At 36.9% G+C, this 12,971-nt stretch overlaps 1 protein-coding gene across 1 annotated transcript in view; it reads right to left on the reverse strand.

Moving 5' to 3' along the window:
• Positions 1–12,971, reverse strand: part of LOC135539247 (calpain-3-like) — a 97,444-nt gene that overhangs the window by 58,006 nt on the left and 26,467 nt on the right. The window contains exons 6-7 of the mRNA XM_064965070.1: positions 9,510–9,593; positions 7,397–7,491 (exon numbers count right to left, since the gene is read on the reverse strand). Coding sequence (XP_064821142.1) covers positions 7,397–7,491; positions 9,510–9,593 — 179 coding nt within the window. The remainder of the gene's footprint in view (positions 1–7,396; positions 7,492–9,509; positions 9,594–12,971) is intronic.

Consider the following 12,971-nt stretch of genomic DNA (forward strand, 5'->3'; position numbering starts at 1 on the left):
GTGCTAAATGGTATAATGTCATAATGTGCTAAATGTCATAATGTGCTAAATGTCATAATGTGATAATGTGCTAAATGTCATAATGTGCTAAATGTCGTAATGTCATAATGTGCTAAATGTCATAATGGCATAATGTGCTAAATAATAATGTCATAATGTGCTAAATGTCATAATGTGCTAAATGTCATAATGTCATAATGTGCTAAATGTCATAATGTGCTAAATGGCATAATGTCATAATGTGCTAAATGTCATAATGTCATAATGTGCTAAATGTCATTATGTGCTAAATGGCATAATGTGCTAAATGGCATAGTATGCTAAATGTCCTCATGTGCTAAATGTCATAATGTCATAATGTGCTAAATGTCATAATGTGCTAAATGTCATAATGTCATAATGTGCTAAATGGTATAATGTGATAATGTGCTAAATGGCATAATGTGCTAAATGTCCTAATGTGCTAAATGTCCTAAATGTCATAATGTGATAATGTGCTAAATGCCATAATGTGCTAAATGTCATAATGTGCTAAATGTCATAATGTGCTAAATGTCATAATGTGCTAAATGTCATAATGTCATAATGTGCTAATTGTCATAATGTGCTAAATGGCATAGTTTGCTAAATGGCATAATGTGCTAAATGTCATAATGTGATAATGTGCTAAATGCCATAATGTGCTAAATGTCATAAATGTGATAATGTTCTAAATGGCATAATGTGCTAAATGTCATAAATGTCATAATGTGCTAAATGTCATAATGTCATAATGTGCTAAATGTCATAATGTGCTAAATGGCATAATGTCATAATGTGCTAAATGTCATAATGTGCTAAATGCCATAATGTGCTAAATGGCATTAATGTCATAATGTGCTAAATGGCATAAATGTGATAATGTTCTAAATGGCATAATGTGCTAAATGTCATAATGTCATAATGTGCTAAATGTCATAATGTGCTAAATGCCATAATGTGCTAAATGGCATTAATGTCATAATGTGCTAAATGGCATAAATGTGATAATGTTCTAAATGTCCTAATGTGCTAAATGGCATTAATGTCATAATGTGCTAAATGTCATAATGTGCTAAATGTCCTAATGTGCTAAATGGCATAATGTGCTAAATGTCATAATGTCATAATGTGCTAAATGTCATAATGTCATAATGTGCTAAATGCCATAATGTGCTAAATGGCATTAATGTCATAATGTCATAATGTGCTAAATGTCATAATGTGCTAAATGTCATAATGTCATAATGTGCTAAATGTCATAATGTCATAATGTGCTAAATGTCATAATGTGCTAAATGTCATAATGTCATAATGTGCTAAATGTCATAATGTGCTAAATGGCATAATGTCATAATGTGCTAAATGTCATAATGTGCTAAATGCCATAATGTGCTAAATGGCATTAATGTCATAATGTGCTAAATGGCATAAATGTGATAATGTTCTAAATGGCATAATGTGCTAAATGTCATAATGTCATAATGTGCTAAATGTCATAATGTGCTAAATGCCATAATGTGCTAAATGGCATTAATGTCATAATGTGCTAAATGGCATAAATGTGATAATGTTCTAAATGTCCTAATGTGCTAAATGGCATTAATGTCATAATGTGCTAAATGTCATAATGTGCTAAATGTCCTAATGTGCTAAATGGCATAATGTGCTAAATGTCATAATGTCATAATGTGCTAAATGTCATAATGTCATAATGTGCTAAATGCCATAATGTGCTAAATGGCATTAATGTCATAATGTCATAATGTGCTAAATGTCATAATGTGCTAAATGTCATAATGTCATAATGTGCTAAATGTCATTATGTGCTAAATGGCATAATGTGCTAAATGGCATAGTATGCTAAATGTCCTCATGTGCTAAATGTCATAATGTCATAATGTGCTAAATGTCATAATGTGCTAAATGTCATAATGTCATAATGTGCTAAATGGTATAATGTGATAATGTGCTAAATTGCATAATGTGATAATGTGCTAAATGGCATAATGTGCTAAATGTCCTAATGTGCTAAATGTCATAATGTGCTAAATGTCATAATGTCATAATGTGCTAAATGTCATAATGTGCTAAATGGCATAATGTCATAATGTGCTAAATGTCATAATGTGCTAAATGCCATAATGTGCTAAATGGCATTAATGTCATAATGTGCTAAATGCATAAATGTGATAATGTTCTAAATGGCATAATGTGCTAAATGTCATAATGTCATAATGTGCTAAATGTCATAATGTGCTAAATGCCATAATGTGCTAAATGGCATTAATGTCATAATGTGCTAAATGGCATAAATGTGATAATGTTCTAAATGTCCTAATGTGCTAAATGGCATTAATGTCATAATGTGCTAAATGTCATAATGTGCTAAATGTCCTAATGTGCTAAATGGCATAATGTGCTAAATGTCATAATGTCATAATGTGCTAAATGTCATAATGTCATAATGTGCTAAATGCCATAATGTGCTAAATGGCATTAATGTCATAATGTGCTAAATGTCATAATGTGCTAAATGTCATAATGTCATAATGTGCTAAATGTCATAATGTCATAATGTGCTAAATGCCATAATGTGCTAAATGGCATAATGTCATAATGTGCTAAATGTCATAATGTGATAATGTGCTAAATGGCATAATGTCATAATGTGGTAAATGTCATAATGTGCTAAATGTCATAATGTCATAATGTGCTAAATGTCCTAATGTGCTAAATGGCATAATGTCATAATGTGCTAAATGCCATAATGTGCTAAATGTCATAATGTCATAATGTGCTAAATGTCATAATGTCATAATGTGCTAAATGTCATTATGTGCTAAATGGCATAATGTCATAATGTGCTAAATGTCATTATGTGCTAAATGGCATAATGTGCTAAATGTCATAATGTGCTAAATGGCATAATGTGCTAAATGTCATAATGTCATAATGTGCTAAATGTCATAATGGCTTAATGTGCTAAATGTCATAATGTGCTAAATGGCATAATGTCATAATGTGCTAAATGTCATAATGTCATAATGTGCTAAATGTCATTATGTGCTAAATGGCATAATGTGCTAAATGTCATAATGATATAATGTGCTAAATGTCATAATGCCATAATGTGCTAAATGTCATAATGTCATAATGTGCTAAATGCCATAATGTGCTAAATGGCATAATGTGCTAAATGGCATAATGTGATAATGTGCTAAATGTCATAATGTGCTAAATGTCATGTCATAATGTGCTAAATGGTATAATGTCATAATGTGCTAAATGTCATAATGTGCTAAATGTCATAATGTGATAATGTGCTAAATGTCATAATGTGCTAAATGTCGTAATGTCATAATGTGCTAAATGTCATAATGGCATAATGTGCTAAATGTCGTAAATGTCATAATGTGCTAAATGTCATAATGTGCTAAATGTCTTAATGTCATAATGTGCTAAATGTCATAATGTGCTAAATGGCATAATGTCATAATGTGCTAAATGTCATAATGTCATAATGTGCTAAATGTCATTATGTGCTAAATGGCATAATGTGCTAAATGGCATAGTATGCTAAATGTCCTCATGTGCTAAATGTCATAATGTCATAATGTGCTAAATGTCATAATGTGCTAAATGTCATAATGTCATAATGTGCTAAATGGTATAATGTGATAATGTGCTAAATTGCATAATGTGATAATGTGCTAAATGGCATAATGTGCTAAATGTCCTAATGTGCTAAATGTCCTAATGTGCTAAATGTCATAATGTCATAATGTGCTAAATGTCATAATGTGCTAAATGTCATAATGTCATAATGTGCTAAATTGCATAATGTGATAATGTGCTAAATGGCATAATGTGCTAAATGTCCTAATGTGCTAAATGTCATAATGTCATAATGTGCTAAATGTCATAATGTCATAATGTGCTAAATGTCATAATGTCATAGTGTGCTAAATGCCATAATGTGATAATGTGCTAAATGCCATAATGTGCTAAATGTCATAATGTGCTAAATGCCATAATGTGCTAAATGTCATAATGTGCTAAATGTCATAATGTGCTAAATGTCATAATGTCATAATGTGCTAAATGGCATAGTTTGCTAAATGGCATAATGTGCTAAATGTCATAATGTGATAATGTGCTAAATGCCATAATGTGCTAAATGGCATAAATGTGATAATGTTCTAAATGGCATAATGTGCTAAATGTCATAAATGTCATAATGTGCTAAATGTCATAATGTGCTAAATGGCATAATGTGCTAAATGTCATAATGTCATAATGTGCTAAATGTCATAATGTGCTAAATGTCATAATGTGCTAAATGTCATAATGTCATAATGTGCTAAATGTCATAATGTGCTAAATGTCATAATGTCATAATGTGCTAAATGTCATAATGTCATAATGTGCTAAATGTCATAATGTGCTAAATGTCATAATGCCATAATGTGCTAAATGTCATAATGTGCTAAATGTCATAATGTGCTAAATGTCATAATGTGCTAAATGTCATAATGTCATAATGTGCTAAATGTCATAATGTCATAATGTGCTAAATGACATAATGTGCTAAATGCCATAATGTGATAATGTGCTAAATGCCATAATGTCATAATGTGCTAAATGTCATAATGTCATAATGTGCTAAATGTCTAAATGTCATAATGTGATAATGTGCTAAATGCCATAATGTGCTAAATGTCATAATGTGCTAAATGTCATAATGTGCTAAATGTCATAATGTGCTAAATGTCATAATGTCATAATGTGCTAATTGTCATAATGTGCTAAATGGCATAGTTTGCTAAATGGCATAATGTGCTAAATGTCATAATGTGATAATGTGCTAAATGCCATAATGTGCTAAATGTCATAAATGTGATAATGTTCTAAATGGCATAATGTGCTAAATGTCATAAATGTCATAATGTGCTAAATGTCATAATGTCATAATGTGCTAAATGTCATAATGTGCTAAATGGCATAATGTCATAATGTGCTAAATGTCATAATGTGCTAAATGCCATAATGTGCTAAATGGCATTAATGTCATAATGTGCTAAATGGCATAAATGTGATAATGTTCTAAATGGCATAATGTGCTAAATGTCATAATGTCATAATGTGCTAAATGTCATAATGTGCTAAATGCCATAATGTGCTAAATGGCATTAATGTCATAATGTGCTAAATGGCATAAATGTGATAATGTTCTAAATGTCCTAATGTGCTAAATGGCATTAATGTCATAATGTGCTAAATGTCATAATGTGCTAAATGTCCTAATGTGCTAAATGGCATAATGTGCTAAATGTCATAATGTCATAATGTGCTAAATGTCATAATGTCATAATGTGCTAAATGCCATAATGTGCTAAATGGCATTAATGTCATAATGTCATAATGTGCTAAATGTCATAATGTGCTAAATGTCATAATGTCATAATGTGCTAAATGTCATAATGTCATAATGTGCTAAATGCCATAATGTGCTAAATGGCATAATGTCATAATGTGCTAAATGTCATAATGTGATAATGTGCTAAATGTCATAATGTCATAATGTGCTAAATGTCATAATGTGCTAAATGTCATAATGTCATAATGTGCTAAATGTCATAATGTGCTAAATGGCATTAATGGCATAATGTGCTAAATGTCATAATGTGCTAAATGGCATAATGTCATAATGTGCTAAATGCCATAATGTGCTAAATGTCATAATGTCATAATGTGCTAAATGTCATAATGTCATAATGTGCTAAATGTCATAATGTCATAATGTGCTAAATGTCATTATGTGCTAAATGGCATAATGTCATAATGTGCTAAATGTCATTATGTGCTAAATGGCATAATGTGCTAAATGTCATAATGTGCTAAATGGCATAATGTGCTAAATGTCATAATGTCATAATGTGCTAAATGTCATAATGGCATAATGTGCTAAATGTCATAATGTGCTAAATGGCATAATGTCATAATGTGCTAAATGTCATAATGTCATAATGTGCTAAATGTCATTATGTGCTAAATGGCATAATGTGCTAAATGTCATAATGGCATAATGTGCTAAATGTCATAATGCCATAATGTGCTAAATGTCATAATGTCATAATGTGCTAAATGCCATAATGTGCTAAATGGCATAATGTGCTAAATGGCATAATGTGATAATGTGCTAAATGTCATAATGTGCTAAATGTCATGTCATAATGTGCTAAATGGTATAATGTCATAATGTGCTAAATGTCATAATGTGCTAAATGTCATAATGTGATAATGTGCTAAATGTCATAATGTGCTAAATGTCATAATGTCATAATGTGCTAAATGTCATAATGTCATAATGTGCTAAATGTCGTAATGTCATAATGTGCTAAATGTCATAATGTGCTAAATGTCATAATGTCATAATGTGCTAAATGTCATAATGTGCTAAATGGCATAATGTCATAATGTGCTAAATGTCATAATGTCATAATGTGCTAAATGTCATTATGTGCTAAATGGCATAATGTGCTAAATGGCATAGTATGCTAAATGTCCTCATGTGCTAAATGTCATAATGTCATAATGTGCTAAATGTCATAATGTGCTAAAAGTCATAATGTCATAATGTGCTAAATGGTATAATGTGATAATGTGCTAAATTGCATAATGTGATAATGTGCTAAATGGCATAATGTGCTAAATGTCCTAATGTGCTAAATGTCCTAATGTGCTAAATGTCATAATGTCATAATGTGCTAAATGTCATAATGTGCTAAATGTCATAATGTCATAATGTGCTAAATTGCATAATGTGATAATGTGCTAAATGGCATAATGTGCTAAATGTCCTAATGTGCTAAATGTCATAATGTCATAATGTGCTAAATGTCATAATGTCATAATGTGCTAAATGTCATAATGTCATAATGTGCTAAATGTCATAATGTCATAATGTGCTAAATGCCATTATGTCATAATGTGCTAAATGTCATTATGTGCTAAATGTCATAATTTGCTAAATGTCATAAATGTGCTAAATATCATAAACGTGCTAAATGTCATAAACATGCTAAATGTCATCAATTTCATACATTTAAAAAATGGCATAAAGTTTATAAATGTGATAAATGGAATTTTGACCAATCAGACCAGTTCTGAAAAAAGTTCTGATATGAAAAGATTTGATGTGATTGGTCAAAATTCAAATTAGTTGAAAAAAGATCAGAATTGGGATACCTGTGTAAACGTTGCCTTAGAGGAATGAGGCAATGTATTAGGAATTGTATGCTAGCATAGACATTGGAAACCAACCTGTCTATAACTGGTGCCAGTTCAATCAATCAATCAATCAGGCGTATCTTACTTGTCACTCCAGGGCCCATTCCACTCCACCTGTCCCCAGGGGTTCCTGAGGCGCACCAGACGCACCTTAGGCTCCTTGTGCTGGGAATGCTTACACTGAGGAGAAACACACACACCACACACCGGTCCATGAGTCAGCTTAGTCCCTACCCACAACCATTGGCTGCTTGAGTCAGCTTAGTCCCTACCCACAACCATTGGCTGCTTGATTCAGCTTTGTCCCTACCCACAACCATTGGCTGCTTGAGTCAGCTTTGTCCCTACCCACAACCACTGGCTGCTTGAGTCAGCTTTGTCCCTACCCACAACCACTGGCTGCTTGAGTCAGCTTTGTCCCTACCCACAACCACTGGCTGCTTGAGTCAGCTTTGTCCCTACCCACAACCACTGGCTGCTTGAGTCAGCTTTGTCCTTACCCACAACCATTGGCTGCTTGAGTCAGCTTTGCCCCTACCCACAACCATTGGCTGCTTGAGTCAGCTTTGTCCCTACCCACAACCATTGGCTGCTTGAGTCAGCTTTGCCCCTACCCACAACCATTGGCTGCTTGAGTCAGCTTTGCCCCTACCCACAACCACTGGCTGCTTGAGTCAGCTTTGTCCCTACCCACAACCACTGGCTGCTTGAGTCAGCGTTGTCCCTACCCACAACCACTGGCTGCTTGAGTCAGCTTTGTCCCTACCCACAACCACTGGCTGCTTGAGTCAGCTTTGTCCCTACCCACAACCACTGGCTGCTTGAGTCAGCTTTGCCCCTACCCACAACCATTGGCTGCTTGAGTCAGCTTTGCCCCAACCCACAACCATTGGCTGCTTGAGTCAGCTTTGCCACTACCCACAACCATTGGCTGCTTGAGTCAGCTCTGCCCCTACCCACAACCATTGGCTGCTTGAGTCAGCTTTGTCCCTACCCACAACCATTGGCTGCTTGAGTCAGCTTTGCCCTTACCCACAACCATTGGCTGCTTGAGTCAGCTTTGTCCCTACCCACAACCATTGGCTGCTTGAGTCAGCTTTGCCCCTACCCACAACCATTGGCTGCTTGAGTCAGCTTTGCCCCTACCCACAACCACTGGCTGCTTGAGTCAGCTTTGTCCCTACCCACAACCACTGGCTGCTTGAGTCAGCTTTGCCCCTACCCACAACCATTGGCTGCTTGAGTCAGCGTTGTCCCTACCCACAACCATTGGCTGCTTGAGTCAGCTTTGCCCCTACCCACAACCATTGGCTGCTTGAGTCAGCTTTGTCCCTACCCACAACCATTGGCTGCTTGAGTCAGCTTTGTCCCTACCCACAACCATTGGCTGCTTGAGTCAGCTTTGCCCCTACCCACAACCATTGGCTGCTTGAGTCAGCTTTGCCCCTACCCACAACCATTGGCTGCTTGAGTCAGCTTTGCCCCTACCCACAACCATTGGCTGCTTGAGTCAGCTTTGCCCCTACCCACAACCATTGGCTGCTTGAGTCAGCTTTGCCCTACCCACAACCATTGGCTGCTTGAGTCAGCTTTGTCCCTACCCACAACCACTGGCTGCTTGAGTCAGCTTTGTCCCTACCCACAACCATTGGCTGCTTGAGTCAGCTTTGCCCCTACCCACAACCACTGGCTGCTTGAGTCAGCTTTGTCCCTACCCACAACCACTGGCTGCTTGAGTCAGCTTTGCCCCTACCCACAACCATTGGCTGCTTGAGTCAGCTTTGTCCCTACCCACAACCACTGGCTGCTTGAGTCAGCTTTGTCCCTACCCACAACCACTGGCTGCTTGAGTCAGCTTTGTCCCTACCCACAACCATTGGCTGCTTGAGTCAGCTTTGTCCCTACCCACAACCACTGGCTGCTTGAGTCAGCTTTGTCCCTACCCACAACCATTGGCTGCTTGAGTCAGCTTTGTCCCTACCCACAACCATTGGCTGCTTGAGTCAGCTTTGTCCCTACCCACAACCATTGGCTGCTTGAGTCAGCTTTGTCCCTACCCACAACTATTGGCGAGAAGTGAATCTATATGTTGCTATGTTCTATTGCAGGTAAACACACCTCCAATCAGAGAACATGTGAAGATGCCCTTAGATCCTGTAATTGAAGTGAATCTATATGTTGCTATTTGTGTATCTCACCTCCTCAACAGCAGTCACAGAGTAGGCGTGGCCCTTCACAAGGCCAGTCACAGTGCGGGTCTCAAAACGAGCAGGAACCAGGGACTGGAGAATAAAATAGACAGCACATGAATCATATAGCTGGTCTTCGCTATACCAGACACATCAGAATCGTTGAGACGCCATTTATGTAATTGTCTGCATTGAAACGGGTAAAGACATGCATTCAAAACTGGACTGTTTTCCGTTGAGACTGTGAGACTTTTTAAAAACGGAGATCCAACAGGTTTTTACAATTCAATCACTTATGTCTTTACCCAGAAGGACTTAATTTACAATTAAACATAAGAGCTAGTGTTTATTTACAGTAGTGTCGTCTACTATTATTACATGACATGTCTATTGTGGAAGTAGACACTTACCGGACAGTTTATTAGGTACACCCCCCATTCACAAAAATGTAGGTTAAAAGATCCACCCCCTTTTTTTTCAATTTTCACAAATGACACAATAAATAGCTCAGGACCTGAAGCAAGGATATGTATATTGTTGATACCATTTGAAAGGAAACACTTTGACGTTTGTGGAAATGTGAAATTAATGTAGGAGAATATAACACATTAGATCTGATTAAAGATAATATAAAGATAAAACATGCGTTTGTTTTTTTGTACCATCATCTTTAAAATACAAGAGAATGGCTGTGATATGAGCAAACTGAGGATGGATCAACAACATTGTAGTTACTCCAGAATACTAACATCATTGACAGAGTGAAAAGAAGGAAGCTTGTGCAGAATAAAAATATTCAAAAACATGCATCCTGTTTGCAATAAGGAATCAAAGAAATACTGCATAAAATGTGCAAAGAAATACACTTTTTGTCCTGAAAACAAAAGCATTATGTTTGGGACAAATCCAACACAACACATCACTGAGTAACACTCCTCATATTTTCAAGCATTGTGGTGGACTGCATCATGTTATGTGTATGGTTGTCATGGGCAAGAACTAGGGAGTTTTTTAGGATAGAAAGAAACGGAATAGAGCTAAGCACAGGCAAAATCACGTCATTCACGTTTCAGCAGGACAATAACCTAAAATGCCAATTACACGTTGGAGTTGCTTACCAAGATGACATTGAATGTTCCTGAGTGGCCTAGTTACATTTTTTACTTAAATTGGCTTGAAAATCTATGGCTAAGATTTGAGAATTGCTGTCTAGGAATGTTCAAAAAACAACTTGACAGAGTTTGAAGAATTTTGAAAAGAATAATGGGCAAATATTGTACAATCCAGGTGTGGAAAGCTCTTAGAGACTTACCCAGAAAGACTCACAGCTGAAATCACTGCCAAAGGTGATTCTGACATGTATTGACTCAGGGGATTGAATACTTATCTAATTAAAATATAATTTTTAGAATTTTAGAATTTTTCTTTCACTTTGACATCACAGATTATTTTGCGAAGATCGTTAACAAAAAATTACAATTAAATCCAGGTCAGGGTTTAGTCCCTGATAAACACAGATACAGGTCAGGGTTTAGTCCCTGATAAACACAGATACAGGTCAGGGTTTAGTCCCTGATAAACACAGATACAGGTCAGGGTTTAGTCCCTGATAAACACAGATACAGGTCAGGGTTTAGTCCCTGATAAACACAGATACAGGTCAGGGTTTAGTCCCTGATAAACACAGATACAGGCAAGGGTTTAGTCCCTGATGAACACAGATACAGGTCAGGGTTTAGTCCCTGATAAACACAGATACAGGTCAGGGTTTAGTCCCTGATAAACACAGATACAGGTCAGGGTTTAGTCCCTGATAAACACAGATACAGGTCAGGGTTTAGTCCCTGATAAACACAGATACAGGTCAGGGTTTAGTCCCTGATAAACACAGATACAGGTCAGGGTTTAGTCCCTGATAAACACAGATACAGGTCAGGGTTTAGTCCCTGATAAACACAGATACAGGTCAGGGTTTAGTCCCTGATAAACACAGATACAGGCCAGGGTTTAGTCCCTGATGAACACAGATACAGGTCAGGGTTTAGTCCCTGATAAACACAGATACAGGTCAGGGTTTAGTCCCTGATAAACACAGATACAGGTCAGGGTTTAGTCCCTGATAAACACAGATACAGGTCAGGGTTTAGTCCCTGATAAACACAGATACAGGTCAGGGTTTAGTCCCTGATAAACACAGATACAGGCCAGGGTTTAGTCCCTGATGAACACAGATACAGGTCAGGGTTTAGTCCCTGATAAACACAGATACAGGTCAGGGTTTAGTCCCTGATAAACACAGATACAGGTCAGGGTTTAGTCCCTGATAAACACAGATACAGGTCAGGGTTTAGTCCCTGATAAACACAGGTACAGATCAGGGTTTAGTCCCTGATGAACACAGATACAGGTCAGGGTTTAGTCCCTGATAAACACAGATACAGGTCAGGGTTTAGTCCCTGATGAACACAGATACAGGTCAGGGTTTAGTCCCTGATGAACACAGGTACAGGTCAGGGTTTAGTCCCTGATAAACACAGATACAGGTCAGGGTTTAGTCCCTGATAATCACAGATACAGGTCAGGGTTTAGTCCCTGATGAACACAGATACAGGTCAGGGTTTAGTCCCTGATAAACACAGATACAGGTCAGGGTTTAGTCCCTGATGAACACAGATACAGGTCAGGGTTTAGTCCCTGATGAACACAGGTACAGGTCAGGGTTTAGTCCCTGATAAACACAGATACAGGTCAGGGTTTAGTCCCTGATAATCACAGATACAGGTCAGGGTTTAGTCCCTGATGAACACAGGTACAGGTCAGGGTTTAGTCCCTGATAAACACAGATACAGGTCAGGGTTTAGTCCCTGATAATCACAGATACAGGTCAGGGTTTAGTCCCTGATGAACACAGATACAGATCAGGGTTTAGTCCCTGATGAACACAGATACAGGTCAGGGTTTAGTCCCTGATAAACACAGATACAGGTCAGGTTTTAGTCCCTGATAAACACAGATACAGGTCAGGGTTTAGTCCCTGATGAACACAGATACAGATCAGGGTTTAGTCCCTGATGAACACAGATACAGGTCAGGGTTTAGTCCCTGATAAACACAGATACAGGTCAGGGTTTAGTCCCTGATGAACACAGATACAGGTCAGGGTTTAGTCCCTGATGAACACAGATACAGGTCAGGGTTTAGTCCCTGATAAACACAGATACAGGTCAGGGTTTAAACCCTGATAAACACAGATACAGGTCAGGGTTTAGAAAGCACCACGATACATTTTCATAAACGTTTAGTTAGTGGTGGCCATAATTGTTTTGTTTTCTTAGTGGTGGCCATAATTGTTTTGTTTACTTAGTGGTGGCCATAATTGTTTTGTTTTCTTAGTGGTGGCCATAATTGTTTTGTTTTCTTAGTGGTGGCCATAATTGTTTTGTTTTCTTAGTGGTGGCCATTATCATTTTG

This window comes from Oncorhynchus masou, unplaced genomic scaffold (assembly GCF_036934945.1).
Source record: "Oncorhynchus masou masou isolate Uvic2021 unplaced genomic scaffold, UVic_Omas_1.1 unplaced_scaffold_625, whole genome shotgun sequence".
Taxonomy (NCBI): domain Eukaryota; kingdom Metazoa; phylum Chordata; class Actinopteri; order Salmoniformes; family Salmonidae; genus Oncorhynchus; species Oncorhynchus masou.